General features: G+C 52.9%; 7 protein-coding genes across 7 annotated transcripts; 3 read left to right on the top strand and 4 right to left on the bottom strand.

Moving 5' to 3' along the window:
- Window positions 1-16: 16 nt before the first annotated feature.
- BO66DRAFT_376150 (putative phenol 2-monooxygenase) lies at window positions 17-2,235 on the top strand (the record flags this gene model as incomplete). The annotated part of the gene is made up of 5 exons (XM_025645687.1): window positions 17-535; window positions 612-1,499; window positions 1,551-1,725; window positions 1,773-1,889; window positions 1,943-2,235. 5 exons carry the CDS (start codon window positions 17-19, stop codon window positions 2,050-2,052), a joined length of 1,809 nt encoding a protein of 602 aa, XP_025502913.1. The 3' UTR covers window positions 2,053-2,235.
- Window positions 2,236-2,272: 37 nt separating this feature from the next.
- BO66DRAFT_472188 (NUDIX hydrolase) lies at window positions 2,273-3,486 on the bottom strand (the record flags this gene model as incomplete). The annotated part of the gene is made up of 1 exon (XM_025652932.1): window positions 2,273-3,486. Exon 1 carries the CDS (start codon window positions 3,245-3,247, stop codon window positions 2,273-2,275), a length of 975 nt encoding a protein of 324 aa, XP_025502912.1. The 5' UTR covers window positions 3,248-3,486.
- A 558-nt stretch (window positions 3,487-4,044) lies between these two features.
- Window positions 4,045-5,584, bottom strand: BO66DRAFT_439481 (MCT family MFS transporter; the record flags this gene model as incomplete). The annotated part of the gene is made up of 2 exons (XM_025651159.1): window positions 4,045-5,310; window positions 5,375-5,584. 2 exons carry the CDS (start codon window positions 5,582-5,584, stop codon window positions 4,045-4,047), a joined length of 1,476 nt encoding a protein of 491 aa, XP_025502911.1.
- A 1,648-nt stretch (window positions 5,585-7,232) lies between these two features.
- Window positions 7,233-9,256, bottom strand: BO66DRAFT_376141 (putative dipeptidase). The gene is made up of 3 exons (XM_025645686.1): window positions 8,700-9,256; window positions 8,429-8,641; window positions 7,233-8,369 (listed from the first exon to the last, which is right to left on the bottom strand). The coding sequence occupies exons 1-3, from the start codon at window positions 8,929-8,931 to the stop codon at window positions 7,450-7,452; spliced, it is 1,365 nt and encodes a 454-aa protein (XP_025502910.1). The 5' UTR covers window positions 8,932-9,256; the 3' UTR covers window positions 7,233-7,449.
- A 432-nt stretch (window positions 9,257-9,688) lies between these two features.
- On the top strand, window positions 9,689-12,600 carry BO66DRAFT_392604 (flavodoxin and radical SAM domain protein; the record flags this gene model as incomplete). The annotated part of the gene is made up of 2 exons (XM_025647561.1): window positions 9,689-9,794; window positions 9,857-12,600. Coding segments are annotated over exons 1-2 (2,349 nt in total), but the record flags the coding sequence as incomplete, so codon positions are not given.
- A 377-nt stretch (window positions 12,601-12,977) lies between these two features.
- Window positions 12,978-14,950, bottom strand: BO66DRAFT_376136 (MFS general substrate transporter). The gene is made up of 3 exons (XM_025645685.1): window positions 14,463-14,950; window positions 13,442-14,404; window positions 12,978-13,378 (listed from the first exon to the last, which is right to left on the bottom strand). The coding sequence occupies exons 1-3, from the start codon at window positions 14,690-14,692 to the stop codon at window positions 12,985-12,987; spliced, it is 1,587 nt and encodes a 528-aa protein (XP_025502908.1). The 5' UTR covers window positions 14,693-14,950; the 3' UTR covers window positions 12,978-12,984.
- Window positions 14,951-17,379: 2,429 nt separating this feature from the next.
- On the top strand, window positions 17,380-18,856 carry BO66DRAFT_376134 (putative integral membrane protein; the record flags this gene model as incomplete). Its single annotated transcript, XM_025645684.1, has 5 exons — window positions 17,380-17,752; window positions 17,808-17,912; window positions 17,972-18,369; window positions 18,430-18,494; window positions 18,558-18,856. Coding segments are annotated over exons 1-5 (1,017 nt in total), but the record flags the coding sequence as incomplete, so codon positions are not given.
- Window positions 18,857-21,224: the final 2,368 nt, after the last annotated feature.

The raw sequence follows: 21,224 nt of genomic DNA, 5'->3' as shown, positions 1-21,224 counted from the left end.
ATTCCCCAATCACAAAATGACCCAACAAGTCGACGTCCTCATCTGCGGCAGCGGCTCCGCCGGCCTGTGCGCAGCGACCTGGCTAGCGCGCTACGGGCTGCGGTGCAAGGTGCTGGAGCGGCGCGAGGGCCCGATGACCATGGGCCAGGCGGACGGGGTGCAGTGCCGGACGGTGGAGATCTTCGAGAGCTTCGGGATGGGCGACGAGCTGCTGCGCGAATCGTACCACGTGCTGGAGGTGGTGTTCTGGGCGGACGAGGACGGGTCCGGGCGGATTCGCCGCACGGGCAGGACGGCGGACACGCAGCCGGGCCTGTCGCATCAGCCGCACGTCATCCTGAACCAGGCGCGGATCAACCTGTTGATGATCGAGGCGATGCGGCGGTTCAACGGCCAGGAGATCGATTACGGGTATACCGTGCAAGGGGTGGAGGTGGATAGTACCAAGGCCAAGGATCCCGAGGCGTATCCGGTGACGGTGACGGCGGAGAAGGCCGGGAGCGGGGTGGAGAGGTTTGAGGCGAAGTATGTTATGGTATGTATTCTTTTCTTGGGGGGACACATTTGGGTGAGGTGGGTGGGATGGGGGCTGATTTTGAGATGAATCATAGGCATGCGATGGTGCGCATAGTACCGTGCGGAAGGTATTGGGCTATAACATGGTCGGGGATAGTACGGACGCTGTTTGGGGCGTGATGGATATGGTTCCCCGCACGGATTATCCCGATATTCGGAAGAAGTCGACGATTCGCTCGAAAGCAGGTAACTTGTTGATCATCCCGAGAGAAGGGGACAGCGACAACCTGACGCGGTTCTACATCGAGCTCCCCGCGGGAACCAAGGCCAAGGATGTCAGGCTGGAGGATCTGCAGCAGGCAGCGAAGAAGATCTTGAGTCAGTATCGGATCGAGTTCGTCGAGACGGTGTGGTGGTCGGCGTATGCGATCGGCCAGCGTCATGCGGACTGCTTCCACAAGGATTACCGCGTCTTCCTTGCGGGAGATGCCTGCCATACTCATTCTCCCAAAGCCGGGCAGGGAATGAATGTCAGCCTCCAGGATGGGTACAATATGGGCTGGAAGTTGGCGTCGGTTCTGAAGGGGCTGGCCCCTCCGTCTCTGCTGGAGACGTACGTGCTGGAGCGGCAGAAGGTGGCGATTGATCTGATCAACTTCGATCGATACTTTGCGAAGCTCTTCTCGTCCAAGGGGGACGCATCGCCCCAGGAGTTCCAGGAGGGGTTCATCAAGTCCGGGAAATATACGGCTGGTCTTACGGCCAAGTATGACGAATCGCCTATCACTTCCGACACGGGGGTGTCGAAGGAGCTTTCGACGAATGTCGTCGTGGGAATGAGGCTGCCCAGCGCACAGGTGGTGCGCTTCTGCGATTCTAAGCCGTTGCAACTCGCTATGACTTTGAAATCGGATGGCAGGTGGAGGGTCATCGCCTTTGTCGGTGATCTCAGTTTTGCCCAGAACAAGACCAGATTGGATGCTGTAAGTGACATGCCTGTTTACCGAATCGAACATCAAATTAACACCATACAGCTGGGAAGCTATCTTAGCTCGAGCGACAGTCCCCTGCAGACTTTCCGTCTGGAGGGAAGCGACGCAGACAGCTTGATCGAGCCGATATTGGTTGGATACGGCCAGCGACACAGTGTTGAACTGGATGAGATTCCCTCATGCTTCTACCCTGTTACCGGCAAGAACCAGACAAGAGGTGAGTCCTCTGGCCCCTTTGGTATATACTTGCTAACAACGGGAAAGACGTTCATAAGATATTCTTCGACGACGAAAGCTACAACAAGGGCCATGGGCATGTTTATGAGCATCTGGGGATCAGTCCTGAGCGGGGAGCAATCATCATCGTCCGCCCTGATCAATGTGAGTTTCCTGACCTTTCCCGTTCATGAGAACTGGCATTGACATAGATCCAGATGTTTCGACAGTGCTCAGCCTGGACGACTATCGTCAGATCGGTCAATTCTTCTCAGGATGTCTACTACCCCAAGAAGCCCCTAACTCAGTGCCAGAAAGCAAGCTATAGAATCTCAGACGAACTCCCATGATGATGAAACCTGTACCATAACCAGATCCAAAATACCTACAATGCACATACCATACCATACATCAACCAATCTATAACGAAAAATGCACCCGCAAATAGTACTTTTCAATCTACCATACACCACAAAACCCATCAAGTCCACCATCAAACTCCGACCCCATCACCACAACCCCCATCCCCATTCCCAGTATCCAGAAACTCAACACCCCCTCAACCCCCTCACCACCTCAAACCCCCTAAGCACATTCCCCCCTTGCTCATTAATAAACCCCACCCCCAACCTGCCAGCCCCGCCACTCGCCTTCCTCTTCCTCCCCTTGTCCCTCACCACCCCACGCACCTCCCCTTCCCCGACCCACACAAAAGCCTGATGCTCCCCCTCCGCCAGTTTCACGGTTGCCTCCCAGCCCGCCGCGACGGCCTCCCGCACCTCCACCAGGAACGTCACCTTGGTCTCCTGCAGCAGCACGCCGCGCTTCATCTTGGTCCACTCGTCGACGCAGACCAGATCCACGAACCGCGACACGTGGAACCCCGTCTCCTCGCGGACCTCGCGCGCCACGCCCGCCAGCACGGTGGCGTCGCGGACGGGGTCGATCAGCCCGCCCGGGTTCTCCCAGTGGCCCGGGTAGGAGTCTGTGATGCTGCGTTGGAGGAGGAGGGTTTTGGGCTCGGGTTCGGGGACCTCATCGGGTGAGAGAGGGGGGTGGGGCTGGTGGTCGTCCGGGGTCGTGCCGGGGGTGGTTGCGGGGGTGGAGGCTGTGGATGATGTAGTGGAGGAGGAGGAGGAAGTCGGGGTTTGTGGGGATTGTGTTGCTGCTGCTGTTGCTGCTGTTGCTGCCGTTGCTGCTGTTGCTGGGGTGGGTGATGACACTGAGGAGGGGGAGGGGGAGGGGGAGGAGGATGCTGATACAGGCGGAGGCGGAGGTGTGGATGCTGTCGTTGTGGATACTGTCGTCCCCTGCGCTGCTCTTTTTGAGCTAGTTGTAGGAGCAGAAGCAGATGTAGTAATCGAAGTCACGGCGTCCGGCACGGTGGTCGAGAAGATGAACGCACCGCCGACGATGTTGTGGAACTGAGGACGGGCGGCCGCGAACGCGGACAGCGGGATGTTGTATTCCTCCAGATGGGGAGGCACAATGTATGGGATTGGCAGTTGTTGTTGCGGGAGCATTGTTGTGGTTGTTGATGATGTAGCAGTAATAGTAGTAGTAGTAGTAGCTTGCGGGTAGTGTTGTTTTTGGCTATACTTCGGTACCGGTGCAAGATAAAGACATTAAATAAGTTTTCAAGACTCTAATGTAAAAGTAAAAGTAAATGTAGTGTAGATGTAGATGTGAAAGTAAAAAACAAATTCAAAACTACAAGAAACCAACCTGGCATTGCCAATGTTGATAAACTTTTCCCTCTCACCTCCTCTTCGTCTCAGTTCTTTCGGTGTGCATCACAAAAAAGTAAGAAACCACCAGTTGTTGCTTTTCACAATCTGGCGGTCAAGGAAAGATTCACCCTTCCCTTTTCTTCCCATCAACATCACCGAAGGATTCAGCTAATTTTAGGCCGATCTGATGGATCTCACCTCTTCCAATGCACCAGTCTTAAAATTCAGAGCAGAAATTCAAGAAATTAAAAAAATAAGATTTGGAGAATTAGATTAAGGTGTGACAAGTGACAGTGACAGAAAAGAAAATTGCCATCCATGTTTATTGAGCTATATTATATTCCATGTCCATTCCTCCCTTCCCCTTTCAATTGATCTATCGAAATGGGTTTGTCTGTACTAATATTATTCCACTCACTCAAGTATGCCCAATCTTCTGGTCCAACACCACCATACCAACACTTTGTGCCCTAATTTATTTTGTTTCTGTTTCTCCTGTACTTTCGTCTCCTTCCCTTCCCTTCTTTGTTTCTTTTTTTTTTTTTTTTTCTCATTTCTCATTTTTGGATATTCACTTTCCTGTTCTCACCTCACACACGATACCAACGCACCATTTCCCTTCCCAGCCCAACGGGATCCCTCCACACCGACTTCCTCACCACATCTTCTGCCTCTCCCTCTTTGGCACATACCACCACATCGGTGAGATTTTTGTCTCTACTCGCCTGTTCACTTTCCTCTTGCAGCTTCTGTTGGACCTTCCACCCTCGCACAAACCACAAACACAGCGCCGCCGCGATGTAGAGGATCCCCGAGAAGACCTGCACCGGCTGGTAGGCCGCCGTGCCCCATGCCGGCCGCCGCAGCGCCTGCGCGATCGCCTCGCCAAACGCCCCGGGCGAGATCAGAACGAGCCAGAGGATGCTCAGCGCGCCCGGCAGGTCTTGCAGCCCAATCACCTCGACGATCACGGGGGCCACCGTGGCGAAAAAGGTACCCGACACCATGCCCCCGATCGTTGCGAAGGCCGAGACGACCGCCATATCCTGGGCGGGGATCCAGATCGCGAAGCAGAAACCCGCGCACACCAATGACAGCACCGACGCGACGTTCAGCCGGCCCCAGCGATCGCTCAGCAGCCCAATCAGCGGCCGCCCGACCCCCTGGCCCAGGTTATGCAGCGCGCCGACCACACTGCTCTGGTGCGACGACAGCCCGATCGAGACGGCGAAGTTCGGCAGGCTGAAGTTGACCGCGACGAACCCGAGCGTGCTGAAGATCGCCCACCCCAGCAGCAGCACGAATTCCGCCCGCCGGAGCAAGGGGAACTGGAACGCCGTGTGCCGGCTCGCCGTCGCCTTGTGGCGGTCGCGCAGGAACGCCGCGCTCACCAGGTTCGCCGTCAGCGACACCAGCGCCAGCGTGCGGTACGTCCACCTCAGCCCGATGTTCTCGATCATCGACTGGATCGCCAGCGAGTAGATGATCCCGCCCGTCCCCGCTCCGGCGGCGGGGATCGCGTTTGCGATGCTGCGTTTGCGCTCAAACCACTGTGCCGGGATGCCCAGGTACGTCATATAGATGACGCCCATGCCGGTACCGAAACAGACTCCCTGTGCTAGAAAGAGCTGCCAGATCTTTGTGGCGAAGGAGGCCGCAATCAAGCCTCCGCTCTGGATGATGATGCCCCCAATCAGGGTGGCATGAGTACCGTGCGTGCGGATCAAGTAAACGGTAAATGGGGCCATCAGGTATGCGCAGCCAATCGATAAGCCGCCCACCATGGAGTAGGCGAAGGCACTGGTTCCCGGAAATACATTGTTGGTCATATAGTGGGACAGAAAGATCCCATAGCTCTGAAACGAGGGTTAGTTTCCTGACTGCAGCACAGAAGACTCATGAAATTATCCATGGACTTACCCCATTGATGCCCCACGTATTGACTTGCAGCCAGAACACACAAGCCACGACCACCCAGCCATATCCGCCATCCGGGGCTGGATGTCCATGCTCAATGGTCATATCTTGCTTCACGGTCGACTCTTGGCTTTGGCGATCAGTATCTTCATGTTGTGTATCATCCACTCTGCCCCCAATATGCTTGACCTCCTTCTCCTGCATTGAATCCATTCTGGCGAAACACAGCACAAACTATCACGGAATCCCTGTCCGATGTACAGTACATCATGAAACTCCCGGAAAGAAAAACAGCGGCGCGGAGAATTAAATAGCATCCAAAGCTCTTGTCAAAAGCTTGCTTCCCAGAGCAAAGGAAAGAAGAAAAAACACCGCCGACGACATTCTGCATCCGAAATTCTCCGCACCGAACACGCAGAACAACCTACTCCACAGGGCTGGAATGTGCCCGTTACCAAAGTTGGAGAAAGCCGCCCAGGAGGAAAGCTTCATAGCCAAACGTTCAGACCTCCGACGACATGATTCCTGATTTTTGGGATCCTCCCAATTGCAAGGGAGGTGTAGCGCTTGCGCAATGCGACGAAGGGGCCGAGGTTTTCAGGTGTCTATCTTGCCTCTTGTGGAATATCTCTGGTATGGAAGATGAAGAATGCTGCCATCTCCAGTGGTTGTTGCACATCATCGCCCGAAAAGAGCGGTATCCCTTGCTTTGCTGGAAGAGCTGATCAACAGAAGGATAAGTTGATCGGGTTCATGAAACGTTGTATGCTGCTATGAATCGGGTGAGGAGAATAGGCTTTTGTGTGTTTGGGGATGGGAGCTGGGCCGGCACCTGATCTTCGACCCTTTGCTCCGTGAATCATCCATCGTCCCCTGAGTGGGCGAAAACACAGATGAGAGGCTCGCTTCAAGAGCGTACCTTTCTTTGCGCGCGTCTCATGACATCATAGTGCTGAATCTCCTACTGAGTAGCATGCAGATCTGTGTTGCCCGCCAGGAACACCTTCGCGATCGATCAAGGCACGGCCATTCGAGTCGACAGCCTGATCTGCTGACGCGGAAACCAAGTAGTCTGGTCGGAAAACAGCACCCAAACCCAGATGATGAATCTGATAAGACGATTGAGGCTTATCTCTGCAAAGCCCCTCTTGAATGATGATGTCGATGGCGCGAGACAAGCTTTTGACAATGGTCGATAAGACCAGCTCAAAATAGAAGCTCATGGAACTGAACCATACAGGAAAGCATGCGCGTGCCGCCGGAAGACAGACGTATGTCAACAGGTGGCAATATCCGATCAGACTCTTTTGACATGCGCAATAACCAGCGCGTCATTGGCATTATGAGATCTACAACCCAGGTGGATGTGGCTGGTTGGCCTCTTCTGCCGCCTTTCTCGATCACCAGCAGGAGGGGCCCATGCCTGCCTGCCTTCAATTGCGATTCCGACTGAAGGTGGGACAAATGTATACACCATGCTCGTCTTGATCGTCCGATGTTGATGTGGGACCTGCCATTCTCCCTTCGGACTGTAGTCATAATTAACCCAGTTCATGGCTACTGTTGACCCCGCAATGCTGGAAGACGCGCGTCTTTCCAACTTGAAAGTTGTACAGTGTGGGCAAGAATCTAGGTGGTGATGCTAGGTGTCTTGTGCATAGCATCGATGTCTCCACCAGCCTGCCTGAATTGATAGCACAGTGGTTAGTCAGCCTCTGATCGGTTTACGCGTACAAACAATCCAGGACCCGACCAACGCGAGTGCATGGTCCTTCGACTATTGGTTGAGCTTTGAATCAATTAAAGACTTTCGAGCGAAAGTAGTATCGCAAATCTGAATGCGTGATCTATGGTAGGTTGGCAGGTGTGCTTCCACCTCAGGCCGAAAGAAACTGTCACAGTTCCAGATGAGCGTTTCAGAGTCAAACAAGCCTTGCTAGTACGTCATGAAAACTGCTTCTACTTCAGCTATAATTAAGCAAGTGGAGGTCGAATATTACCAAATTTGTCCGGTATGGCATGGCTCCCGGTCCAATGAGAGGCGAGACATGCGCGTCGAATAATTTAACAAATTGGCTTCAGGCATGAGACAAGTCATCTTCAGCTGGAAGTGCCCCCTCAGCCTGCAATTGGAGAGCAACGTCATCGACTTCCTTCCACACTCGCAGCAAATTGCCTCCGGCTACCTTTCCTGCATCCTCATCACTGACACCTCGCTTCAACAACTCCGCGATCAAGTCCGGATACTTGGACACATCCTCGAGACCCTGGGGAACAGTGGGAATCCCGTCAAAGTCGCTTCCTAAGCCAACGTGATCGAAGCCAATCAGTTCGCCGATATGCACAATATGATCCACAACGTGCGCCAGGGTGGCAGTCTCGGGCTCGAAATGGGGCAGCCCCTTGGGATCTTCCGAGGCCGTGCACGAAACAAAATCCGGAGCGAAATTGACCATAACCAGTGACCTGCGTGCTCTGACCAGCTCCAAGATATCGTCAGGGACATTTCTTGGATGAGGACAGACGGCATATGCGGAGCTGTGACTGAAGATGACTGGCGCGCGGCTGCCGGTCCAGTCATCCTTTCCGGCCCCTAAAACATCGCGCATCGTGTCTGTGCTCACGTGGGACAAGTCGACAATCATGCCGAGTCGATTCATCTCGTGCACGAGCGTTTTGCCCGCTTCGCTGACTCCGTGCCAGAGAGGATCCGCTTTCTTGATCCCACCAGGGATCTCAACGAGGGCCGCATCGGCATACCGGTTGTGGCAGTTGTGAGTGAGTGTGGCATACGCAACACCACGCGCATGGAAGTCTCGCAGTAGGGCCAGTGAGTTGCCGATCGAATGTAGCCCTTCCATCCCTAGTGGGGAGATGATCTTCCCATCACGGAAGGCTTGAAGAGCAGTCGTGCCATTCGGAGGCGCAGAGAACGTATCGGGGTAAGACTGCTGTAGGCGCAGCATAACGTCTACCTGCTCAATTGTCTGGCGGACGCCTGACGGACGCAGTCAGTTACCTTCACCCACAAGTAGAATAAACCGGGCGACAACTCACTAGTCGCATAGTTGGCGTCGGAGAGATCGGTCCAGTTGGCGGGACACTGAACGAAGACGCTCCAGAAAGTGCCACCGACCCTGCCTTTGGCTAGTCTGGGTAGATCTACATGGCCTACCAAGTCGCCTTTGGTAAATGGAGTCTTGAACTCGTCGTCGTAGATGTGATTCTGGAATCTTTCTCGGATGAAAATCGGAAGGTCATCATGGCCGTCTATACGAGCACATGTCAATTATCTACCAGAAACGAGTTGTTTTGGGTATAGTCTTACCTATGAGGGGTGTTTCTGTCAAGATACGTTCCACTCGCTGCTCGATGGAGAGTGGTAGACTGCATTTCCGAGCACCGATCGTACGAGTGTTGCTCAAGACAGCCAGAAGGCACGCAGCGATAAGAGTCAGGGCCAAGCGACTCTTGTTGCGTGCGTAGAAAGAACGGGTCTGCGTATGATGTGCGGCATCCGATAGATGCACACCCGATTCAGGATCAAGCTTGGTGTCCATTGTTCAAGGGTAGGAGGGTGGAATAGCTGCTATAAATGGTTGCTATACAGCAGATGTCTCCGTTTCCACTTGATATCCTGCGAGGAATTGAGGTAGTAGGTCACGAATGAGGAGGTGATGCGGTGTTACTCAGTACGAAGAGACAATGCGTTCCTGCATGCTTATCTTCAAGCACGGCGCAGCTAAGAAAAGACAATCGCTCGGTGACCCGTGGAGACCAACAATAGCACTTTTCTGTACAGTCTGAATGCAACAAGAGCTTATCTGCAACCTTTGGAAGAAGAGAAAGGCAGTGTCATCACATCAGATCCAAAGGAATCGTCGCCATACTGCTCTCCATTTGATTTAGACGTTATCAGCGCCGACAGAGGAGATGGATGACAAATCACCGCGATTACCCGATAAGGAAGGGTAAATGCGGGAGCCAATCATCGCTTATCGGAAAAAAATCCTCGAGAAACGCAGAGATGCCGCTTTTGTAGGTATACTGCCTGGATCTTCCTTGTAGGCCTGGTTTATTTTCATTTTTGTGATGTATGCTGTCGATATGTATCTGATTTGATTTTCGAGAATTCTTGTGTCATTATACTCTTTCAAAAGTTCTTTCCCCTGCATTGTGGTGACAACTGCAATCCACTGGGCATGCGATGAGTATCTCTGGGCCCAATCAACCCCTCCTAAAATAAAGTGTTTCCGCCCACTTAATCCGACCCGCCATTTCTCGGCTCTTTCTTTTCATCGTCTGTCACCAAGGCAAGGCCATCTGCTTTGATCCTCAAAGGCAAACGAAGAATAGGCGAGCAGAACCCGAGGGCTCGGCTGTCTCGTTCTTCCAATCATGGCAGATTTCTCTGTAGACGAAGGTAAGCGTTACACCGACTCGTGCTCGCGCACGTTCTCGTGCTGATTATTCGCCCTGTTTCAGGTCTGCTGGCCTTCTGGCATCTCTATCGTCTGCCGCTTCTTCTCGCTCTCGTCGCCGCGTTTACCTTCATTCGCTTCTATCGTACACTCCAGCCCAAGTCTAGAACGGCCACTGCCTCCTCGATCCCACCGTCCCCTCGAAGCCATTCTCCGGAGAAGAGTGAAAAGATCGCGATTGGATATGACGAAGAAGTTACCAAGGTCGAAAAGTCGACCATCCAAACGATCGCCGAGAAGGAGAAAGCGCCCAAGTCCACGTCCGGTCCCAAGAGAGTGTCAGGAAAGAAGCCCTCAAAGGTCGCTGGCCGACGTGCCGGTTCCGACCATGAACAACAGCCTCTGTCCTTCATCCAGCCTATCATCTTCTGGGCTTCGTTGACCGGCTCAACTGAGAAATATGCGCAGGTTTTGCTTGAAGACCTGCGCGCCGCCGCCCAAGAACGAGCCGACCCGGAGAACCGTGAGCGGGCCATCCTTCCTCCTCACATTCATGACCTCTCCTATGTCGATTTCGATGATTACTTCGCCGCTGCTCCCAAGCCTCCGTCCAACTCGCCCGGAACGCGCTACGTTTACTGCTTGCTGATCCCCTCGTACAACATTGATACTATTCTGAACACTTTCCTTGGCCATCTTGACGAAACCCACAATGACTTCCGCATCGATACTGCGCCGCTCTCGTCCCTGGCTGGCTACGCTGTCTTTGGTTTCGGTGACAAGGAGGGATGGCCGACCGAGGAGGAGGGCTACTGCTCCCAAGCCAAGGAACTCGATCGGTGGATGGCAAAGCTTACGGGTCGGAAGCGGGCGTATCCCCTCGGATTCGGTGATGTCAAGGGCGATGCGGAAGCTGCTTTGAAAGAATGGTCTCATGGTCTTCAAGACATTCTGGGGGACATCCTGGAACATGGTGGATTGGGTGAAGGTGTTCCTGGCAGCGGTGACCCTCTCGAAAGTGACGAGGAGGATCTGGACGAAGAAGGCTCTGATGACAGTTCTAAGAAGAATCGGAAACGTAAGAAGGCTCAAGATGTGGTTGACCTGGAAGACATCAAGTTCAGCGCTGATGGCCAGAGCGGATCGGGAGCCCCCGTTCCCGTTGACTTTACTACCGCGGGCGCTTCGCCTGCGTCCGCTATTCAACCCACTGAGAAGGAAATGGTCCCGAAGACATCGCCCACCTATGCAGCTCTTACCAAACAGGGCTACACCATTGTTGGTTCTCACTCGGGTGTCAAGATCTGTCGTTGGACTAAGTCAGCCTTGCGTGGCCGTGGCTCCTGTTACAAATTCTCGTTCTATGGTATTCGCTCGCACCTTTGCATGGAAGCTACTCCGTCCCTTTCCTGCAGCAACAAATGTATCTTCTGCTGGAGACATGGCACTAACCCGGTTGGCACAACTTGGCGATGGAAGGTGGATTCCCCTGACCTGATCTTCAATGGTATCAAGGAGGGTCATTACAAAAAGATCAAGATGATGCGTGGTGTTCCCGGTGTGCGTGCTGAACGATTCGCGGAGGCTATGCGCATCCGCCACTGCGCTCTCAGCTTGGTCGGCGAACCGATCTTCTATCCTCACATCAACCAGTTCTTGGACATGCTGCACAGCGAGCGCATCTCTAGCTTCCTTGTCTGCAATGCTCAACATCCCGATCAGCTCGAGACCCTCAATCGAGTAACTCAGTTGTACGTTTCTATCGACGCGAGCAACCGGGAAAGTCTGAGAAAGATCGACCGCCCTCTGCACCGTGACTTCTGGGAGCGTTTCCAGCGTTGTCTGGACATTCTTCGTGAGAAGCGTCACATGCAGCGCACTGTCTTCCGGCTTACGCTTGTGAAGGGATTCAACGTGGATGACGAGGTCATTGGATACGCGAACCTGGTTGAGAAGGCACTGCCTTGCTTCATCGAGATCAAGGGCGTCACTTACTGTGGTACTAGCACCAGTGCGGGAGCCGGACTGACTATGCAGAACGTGCCTTTCTACGAGGAAATCCAAGAGTTTGTCACCTCCCTTAACAAGGAGCTGGAGCGCCGCGGTCTCAAGTATGGTCTCGCTGCGGAGCATGCTCACAGCTGCTGTGCACTTATCGCATCCGAGCGCTTCTACGTGAACGGAAAGTGGCACTCGCGGATCGATTATGACCGGTTCTTCGAGCTTTTGGAGAAGGAGAAGGCAGATGGCACTCCCTTTAAACCCGAGGATTACATGAGTGAAACGCTCGAGTGGGCCTTGTGGGGCAACGGTGGCTTTGACCCCAACGATGAGCGTGTATACAGGAAAGGCAAGAAGAAGGGTCTCCAAGCTGCAGCAGCAGCTCAGGATTGATTGAACTTGTCTCCTGTCATGTTCAAGTTCCGTGCCACCCCTATGAGCGCCACAGAGACCCTTTGAGGCCTGCCTCATGATCCGTCGTATGGGTGGCTCACAATCATTTTCGAACCGATTCCGCAGCTGGGAAGGAATTAGGAGCACCATCCTATCGAAAAGCCCACCAAGTAGCCAGGCCATGGCCGACGGAGCCCAGCTCGCACGGAGGTGAGCTACTGTGAAAAAGCGAATCGACAAAAGCGGGCCATTCTGCGCTCAGCGTCCCACAGACGCCAAAAATATTCCCAAACTCTAGCCGAGACCGTCGGACAACAAGATGTACTCCAGCCGAAGTCAGCTGCTGTGCAAGTCACAAGGCTAGTTGATTTTCTTCTATAATTCATGTATTTAGTTGAGGAACGACGACGAATTCTAGCTATATTTTGATTATCATGCATACCTAGTGTCTGTCAGATCCAAACTAACGCCACTTTCTCAGTGGTCAAACAGACGGTCGTTTCACATTGACAATCCACGCAACACTACTAGTCATTCGTTGCTTCTAACCAATGTCAGGATGAAAGGTCATTCCTGAGGTTTTGTAGCTGGGAGCGATGATCTGCTTAGATAATGACGAAGGAAGAGATGTGATTCAACAAGTGAGAGTCTCATTGACTAATTTGCCTTTGATAACGTTGCTTAAACACATCATCGCAATAGATCACCAGCACCATCAAAGTCGTCAACACAGAGCGAGAAGCATGACGCTACTGCGTGATATGAAATGACTGACCACCCGAAGTTCCGGCCAGTCAGTCAGGCACCCAACCTGACTGTCACCTCATCCATCTCGGGTGACCATTTTCTGAACTCCTTCGTCGGCAGGTGGTTTTCGAACATACGATCGATTTCAGTTGGGGTCCGGTCTTTCATCTCCGGCACCAGAAACCATGTTATCAGCAGTGCCACGAGACTGGAGGCGGAGAACATGAATCCTGTCTTTGAGCCCAGTGCGCCTTGGTCCGGGTTGAATGCATAGGGCAGCACCAGACCGGCAACCCCAGTTGCCAGACAATTTACGAGCCATCCTAGTCCTTGCGTCTTGGCGCGGAGCCGTAGGGAGGATGTTTCCGCGCCCACGGCGTAGGTCGCTGGCCATGCCCCAGCTCCGTTGAAGACGACGACCAAACAGAACGTCACAGCCGAGTACCTAACGGTCATTATCAGACGTGGCCCCTCAACCTGGACACTCGAGGAGTGGAGGACAACTAACCAGACAGTGACTTCTCCATGAAAACAGCCGGCAATGCCCATACCCAGCCATAATAGTGCTATGATCCCCAAGCTTGCAATGATGAGCGATACGCGGCCAAATCGGGACAACGTCCAGAAGCTGAAGACATTGGCTGCTAACCCCAGCCCAATGCTGACCTGCAGCATCATAATGCTTGTGTTCGCTCCCAAGCCGATGATCTGCAGGAAATAGCTGGCTTTGGCCAACAGTACGAGTCCCATCATGTTCGGGATCATGTTCACGAAAAGGACGATTATTGTGCGCCGCCGGTTGACCCCCACGAAACACTCGCGGTATCTCGCGGATTCTTGCTCCCCGAGTTGGGCGGATGCGCGCAGTTGCTGGATCTTGGCCATGGAGTCCACCTCGGCGGAATCTAGTCGTTTCTGTGCTTTGAGCGCTTCGTCCAATCGGCTCTGGCGGACGAGGTGCGTTGGGCTCTCGGGGATCATGACGGACACTAAGAGGGACAGAGCTGAGAAGGGCCATTGCGATAGGAAGCAGTTGAGGTAGCCCCTCGCTCCGGGAGTATGGAGGGCACTCCGGACCACCGCGCTGCCTACCAACTGGGCCACGAGTGTGAAGATGGGAAACAGGGCAAGAGTCGGCCCTCTTAACACGGTAGGTAGTACTTCTGACATATAGGTCTCAGCCGTGCTCACGACCATGTACACGGCGAATCCTTGGACTAATTTTCCCACTAGGAAGATGGCCCTGCGGTCGTCGATCTCGGTCGCGAGATTGGAGACATACAAGACGGCGACCGCTATGGCGGAAAGCAGGCTGGCAATGGCTAGCGAAAAGCGACGACCGATACGGTCTTGGACGAAGCCGCTCGCGATCGCACCGAACAAGCCCCCGATCGGGCCGGCCACGCTCCAGAGGCTCAGCCAGACCGAGGGAATGATCAGTTGTGCCTTCAATTCCCGGCCATAGTCACGCCTTGCGAATGTATGTGAGTATTGAAGAGGTAGACCGCGGGGTTCAAGAAAACTCTTACTGGAACTGTGGCATGGACGACACATTGTTCACAATGACCATATCGTACCCGTACAGCAGGATGCCGGCAGTCAGAGCAAGGCAGTAGCCCAGTATCTTATAGGACTGCTTGATGGTCGCCCACACCGTCGGCTGAGCGGTGGATCGAACGTCCTCGGTGGACGAATTGACATGGTCGCTGTTCCGGGCATCTGCGTCTCCTGGATGAACCTGAGCAGATTTGGAGTCCATCGTATCGCATATGCTGGCTACCTACCCATGGGGATTGGCTCCCACCTATGTCTCTATGTCGCCCATTATGTAGTCCAGGCTCACGGCCTGACTTAACTCCGCAAACACGGGGCAAATGCTGGACATTTCTCTCAAACAAAGCAAGCAGAGTTTCCAAGACGTTGCACAATGCAGGGCAACACTGTCCCTCCCAGCCACAGTCGGGTTGTGTGGTCAGTTGCGAGCAGCGGTCGCAGGCGGTTGCGCAGCCATCCTAAGGTCGCATTGTGTGGGATTGAGCGATTGCAGTTCTGACGGTCGGGAACCAGCGAATCAATGAGTTAGGGCAAGAAAGCAAACATGCCGCACCTGCTCTCTGCACCAAGCAGCTGTCCGAGGCCGGTGATCGAGCCTCGAGTCGCGTTGGTAGGGTTCATCCTTGGGCAAGTCAATCCCGGGCTTGTATGGTCCACCACCACGCAAGTTGCAACGGGGCACCCAAAGCCGCTAACTTAGTGACTTGGCGCGTCAGCCACAGACTTTCCGTTTGAGTATCTTGTGATTGCCACTTCGCATTGGATGCTCAGTCATCTATGCAGATGTACCATTTGTGTCCTTTGTCTCAATCTCGCCAATGAATCTTCGTTGCTGCCCATCTTGTGCTGTGCATACCTCTCTTCTACCAAGTATCTCGTCGATTGGGGTTTGTACTGCACGGGAAGGGCGCCCGTTCACGTGAAGCGGAAGTTGCCGAAACTCACTCGAAAAACACGGCAAAAGAAAGGCAGCCGATGCCAACCAACCCTGCCTGCCAGCGGCCCAGCGAGCGCCCTTTTGATGCTGCACGCTGTAGATCAGGTTTATAATTGGGCCAACATTGGCTCTCATGCTGCATCAATTGGCCCGGTTCGGAGAGTTTCTCCCCGCCCTGGCGAGTCAGGACGTTTGGTCCTGTCAGGTTCGGCAAAAGGAGACACCATCCGCACCGCACCATTGTCTGGTTTTCCGATCCGCGTGGGTTGGCGTGGGCAGGATCGACAACCGGTAATAAGACGTCAAAAGTCCCGTGGGTGGGGGGGGGGGGGTATGGTCCAGTCGGGATTGACACTTTTGACAGATATGGAGATGGCAGCTGTCTATCTTTCTAGTTTCCCACAGTCACCGCGGCACTCTGAAAGGACATCCATGATCCATCTTTTTTTTTTCTTCTGGTGCTAAATTTAACAAGGAAGGGGAGAGGGGGGGGGCCAAGTTCAATGGATCTGCCCCGTTCATTTTTTAGGGTGGGCACTGGCGTTGTTGTACATTGCTTGAATTGGGAATTGGCGAACCGCCCAGTTGGGACTGGCAGGGGAGGAACATTAAGATTGCCCATTGCCAATTCATTTGCCCAGGAAAACATTCCCCTGATTCTCTGAAGGACCTTCCTTCCTTCCTTCCTTCGGTCTCCTAGTCTAAGCCTCTAGGCTCTAGGACAATTGGGATTGTCATGGGCCAGTCGGTCCCAGTCGCGTCTGACAGCTCACCCTGCATTGGCTTTCTAGAAGTCTGCAGGTCCAACGCATTTGCTTCTTTGATCCTGGTTTCCCTGTGCCTCCGAGGAGTCCCGGATCCTTGAGATCCACTCACGCGTGGCAGCCCAAACCCGCAGGAATGAGGGGAAGGGGCGTTTCGTCTATAGCACCCGTCGCATATACTCATCGTCATGACTGGAGCGGTAATCCCCGAAGAAGAGGCGGACAATCGCACGTGGGAGTGGGCATGCTCGAACGGATGGGCATGGCGATGGCGATGGCGATGGCGATTGATTACATTGGAATTTAGGATTGGCATCCGTGGGTTGCTGATTGATCTGATCTAGGGTTGTGGAAGGTCAGCTGGGGTGTGGGCGGATGGCGGATGGCGGCGAATGCGAGCTTTGATCCATGGGTTCTGGCAATTCTGCACAACATTAAAACCCTCCAAACCATAATTGATCCCAGAGCCATGGATGGCTTGCGCCGTCATGACTTGACTTTCTTCCTTGAACTTTTTTTTTTTGGTTTGCCTTCTTGCTTCTCACTTTTCTTACCAATTCTTCCTCGTCTTACTCCTGACTACTGACTCGACCGTCGGGGAGTCTACCCAAAGCGGAGGTACAACCGAGGCGGAGTGGAACCAGTCCCGTTTCCGGCCATTGACGTGAAATTATCCCCGGTGCAGCAGGATAACCTTTAACACTATCAGACACTAATCGTGTCGTCGCTCTGACCACAACGGCTCAGTGGGGGGGAAGAATTGCTCTGACTCTCTGCGTCTTCGCCACAACTCAATCCGCACGAACAATTATCTTGGTTTTAATCTCGGGAGAATGGAGCCCTCTCCGCGACACCTACTTAGTGATGATCTCATTCCTGAAATGGCTGCTCGTACTGAGTACAGTCTCTCTAAGCGAGGGGGCTCTACTGGAGTCTGTCTTCCTTGGTCCCCTTCAGCTCAGGCACTTGCTCAGTAGGTGGATTAGTTAGTTAGACTTCGGACCGGCGCACCGTCGATCTCGGTCTGCAGTGAGAGAGAGAAGACAGAGAGAGGGGGGCGGCGATGTGCAGACACAACCCTAGACCAGTTTAGCCTGTCATGATCACCTCCGACCAGGGCCAGACGGTCGTCGACCGACTAGATTAGCGTGCCTGGAGTTCAACTTCCTCGGGCCCTCTAGACCGCGAGTGTGGGACGGGGACGTGCAACAATCACTTTGAAGGTTTTCCCTTGCGTCTCGTCTCCCTACCCGTTCCCTTTTTTCCCCATCGTTCACTCAAATACCGGTTGCGGTTCCCTTCGCCCCTACCTTTAGTAACGGTTTCTCTTCTCTCCTTCTCTCTCTCTCTCTCTTCTTTTTCTTTCTTTTTTACTTAGTCCTCCGGATTATGCCTTGCTTCTTGCAACGATAGCATGGCAGCAGATGACCGCAGCCCGGAGGTTAAGGCGGTTGCGGCCGTCTTTATGTCCGTGGCCTGCATTGCGGTGATACTGCGATGCTATGTGCGCGGATGGATTGTTCGAGCGTTTGGGATTGATGATTGGGCGATGGTGGTTGCGATGGTGAGTTAGCATCATCATTTTGGACAAGTGGGACGAGAAAGCTGATCATGCCAAGTTGTTTTACTGCATGTTCTCCGGATGTATGATAGGAGGAGCCATCTACGGCACTGGTCGACATTTCAGTGTCCTGGATGCGCACCAGCGGGTGACAGCCATGAAGGTACGCTTTCGTCCGGGGAATTCCAAGAAAGCGGGCGGGGTTACTAACTCTCACCATAGTACTGGTGGTTCTGCGAAATCGCATACTGTTTCTCCGCCATGGGCTGCAAGATTTCCGTGTGCATCTTCTTGCTGCGCATCACCGTGAAGCGCATGCATATATGGATCCTGCGCATTGTGATGGTGTTGACCGTCGTCGCCGCCCTGGTCTTCATGTTCCTGATGCTGCTGCAGTGCAGGCCTGTCTCCTATTTCTGGACGCGCAAGGCATTCGACGACAGCATTCATGGGGTCTGCATTAATATGGAGATCATCATCGCCATGACCTACGTGTACAGCGCGTTTGCGGCGCTGTGCGATTTCACCGTGGGTATCTTGCCGTTTTTCATTGTCAAGAACCTGCACATGCGGAAGCAGACCAAGATGGCGGTTGTGGGCATTCTGGGCATGGCTTGCATGTATGTCTTTTTCCCGGTAGAGTGGCCTGACCGACTGACTGACTGACTGACGATGTTTAGTGCCTCATCCGCGACGATCATCCGCATTCCCTGGGTGCACACCTTCAATGACCCGGACTTTCTCTGTACGTTTCCACCGCTCTCCCCAGCTTACCCAATCGACCAAGCTAATCCTTTGTGTCGCCTAGATGCCACCGTCGAAATCGCACTCTGGTCCAACATCGAAACCGGCCTCGGAATCACGGCCGGTAGTCTCGCGACCCTCCGCCCCCTCGTCCGCCACTGGCTGGGCTCCCACTCCGACCCCAACTACTACGACCGCTCGCCCTTCGGCGGCCCCTCCGGATCGCGTCGCATCGGCGGCGGCGCCAGCAACAACCCCCACCACCACCACGCCCGATCCCACGAACGCCCCATGCCGCTGGGGTCGCTCGACGGAGCCGCCGTGCAGGGGCGCCTGCGCCCGGACAAGCTGGCGGTGACGGTGACCACCATCCACAGCCAGCGGGGGCCCGTGACCTCGTCGAATAGCAGCGAGGAGCAGCTCACAGCGGGGCTGTCGGGCGAACGATCGCCCGGCAGCAAGGATAGCCGAGGCCGCCGTGACCGCGACCGCGACCGCGACACGGGGTCGCATCCGGGCTCCGCCGGGGGCCCCGGCGGCGGCGGCGGCTTCGGCGGGATCCAGCGCACCTTCGAGGTGACGCAGACCTCGTCGGCCGGGGATGATTCGTGTCATGAGCATAGTATGGTTTAAAGGTTTTTTGTTTTTGCGTGTACGACTACTGTACAGAATTATACCCTTGGTTGTATTTGTCTGGTCTGTGGGTTACGGGGAAGGGATGGGATGGATGTATATACCACCGAAGTTATGACATTTTCCTTTGTTATGTGTATTGTCTTCACTCGAGTTGAGTCTTAATCGTGAGTAACCATCATCTATCATTGTTACTTTCCACTCTCGAGTCCATGAACTGATCCAACAACAATCAAACAAAAAACCCCATCCCCACCTCGTATGTTAGAGGCTCACACATCCCTCAGCAAGGAATTGTCCAATGCTAGTGCTAACTAATGGCAACGATGATTACCAATAGCTCCAGACAGCCTGTAACTAATCATCTGCCTAAACCAACCAAGCGGCAGCTTTCCCCGGGGCGAACCCCCTCCCCCCCAGCTTTAAACTTCGGCAAGCAAGGGCGCAAAAGTAGCAAGCAAAACTAAGGTTTCAGTTTCTCCTGCATGATGCGTGGCATGGCATGGGATGGGATGGGGGATCTCGAGACGAGCCCCGGCATTAGACTAGCAGATGAAACACCTCACATTTTTTTTCTTTTTGACTGACAAAGTCTGACTCGTGGGAAACCGACCTTGGCTGAATGCCGTTAGCTGCTGCGACTCGCGAGTCAAATGTGCTTGGGCGAGAACGCGTGGGCTGGACTGGAAAAGCCGAGCCATTAAGGTTTCGAGTGCACCGGAGCCCGGAGCCGGAGCCGGAGCCGGACCCAGCGTTCGCTCTCTCGGGATTTGGGGTGGGATTCTAGATCTTGTGTGAGGTGTCACTATGATGTATGATGTATCTGATTCTGTTTGGGTTGTGGTGTGGTGGTTCTATGGGGGGGGGATTAGTCAGGCCCTGGGTTGTCAATTAGGGTGGTTAGTCTAATAGGTAGGTGGCTAATGTGATTGGCAGCGACTGGGATATTTATAGTTCTGGATTCGGTTGATGGTTCTTTGGAACTGTACTCCGTAGATGGGTACCATATCTCTATTCGTTTCTTTGGGTCTAGAAAAGTTCTTATTGACCGGGTGCGTTGAGGATAATCTGATTACCTACTTCGTAGAAGTTGACATCTACGGAAGACCTACTACGGTCAAATCTACTGTGCTTCTGGTAAGTTCAGCATTCAAAGTTTAAATCCAGACGATGGATCTTTTGTCTCCAGAGAGAACCAGTATGCGAAGTTGATAGTGAATTATTGCTGACTCTCTAGTCATGTCTAACTTCTGAGAAAAGTCAACAGCAAAACCAAAGTACACACAGCACTTTCTCCACCAGCGCTAGACCAGCCACACAGTTCAACACGTACACTTAGAATCGGACTAACCACCTGCCTTAAACCTTCAATACGACTCAAGTTGAACTCAACCACCAAAGCAAGATTAGAGTAAACACTAAACCAGAGTACAGAACCCCACCCCCTTGACTACTGTTATGTACTCCAGGACCCGCCCCCACCTCGATAAGATCTATCACCAAACCCCCATCATAGGACCAAACCCCAACAGGCCAGAGATTACAAAAGACTATTGCAGCCATTTAGTAGATAGATTTTTTTTACTAAATATTTTTATTATAGTAGTTACCCCCTATCAAAATTTTATATTACATTTTGTTCTAATTCTTAAATTATTTTTTTTAAATACTAAAATATTATTTATTAATTAATTAATTTATTTTTATTTTTAAATTTTTTTTTAAATCTCTAAATTATATATCTAATTTAGCTTCTTTTTATATTAGAATATTTAGAATTTTTAGAAGCCAAAGATATTATTACTAAAATTCTTAATAACAAAATAATTTTTATTATATTTTTATTAGAATTATTAAGATTCTATATATATTTGATTTTCTTATTTATAATTTACTGGCAGATCTCTTATTTGCTGAGTGGTCACAATGGTCTTCTGTCCAGCTCTGGATGCTGCCGCTGCTGCGTCTCCGTCACAGCCCACTCAGTCTACATTTATCCAGGCACCAGAAACCGGTCACATATTACTGAGCTCACGAATCCTCCAACTGAGAAATCTAGTTCTTGGATCATTTTCATGCTGTAAGATTTTTTTCTCTG

The sequence above is a fragment of the Aspergillus aculeatinus genome (genome assembly GCF_003184765.1).
Source record: "Aspergillus aculeatinus CBS 121060 unplaced genomic scaffold BO66scaffold_30, whole genome shotgun sequence".
NCBI classification, from domain to species: domain Eukaryota; kingdom Fungi; phylum Ascomycota; class Eurotiomycetes; order Eurotiales; family Aspergillaceae; genus Aspergillus; species Aspergillus aculeatinus.
The sequence above is the reverse complement of the archived record's forward strand: the minus strand, read 5'-3'. Positions and strand labels throughout refer to the sequence as shown.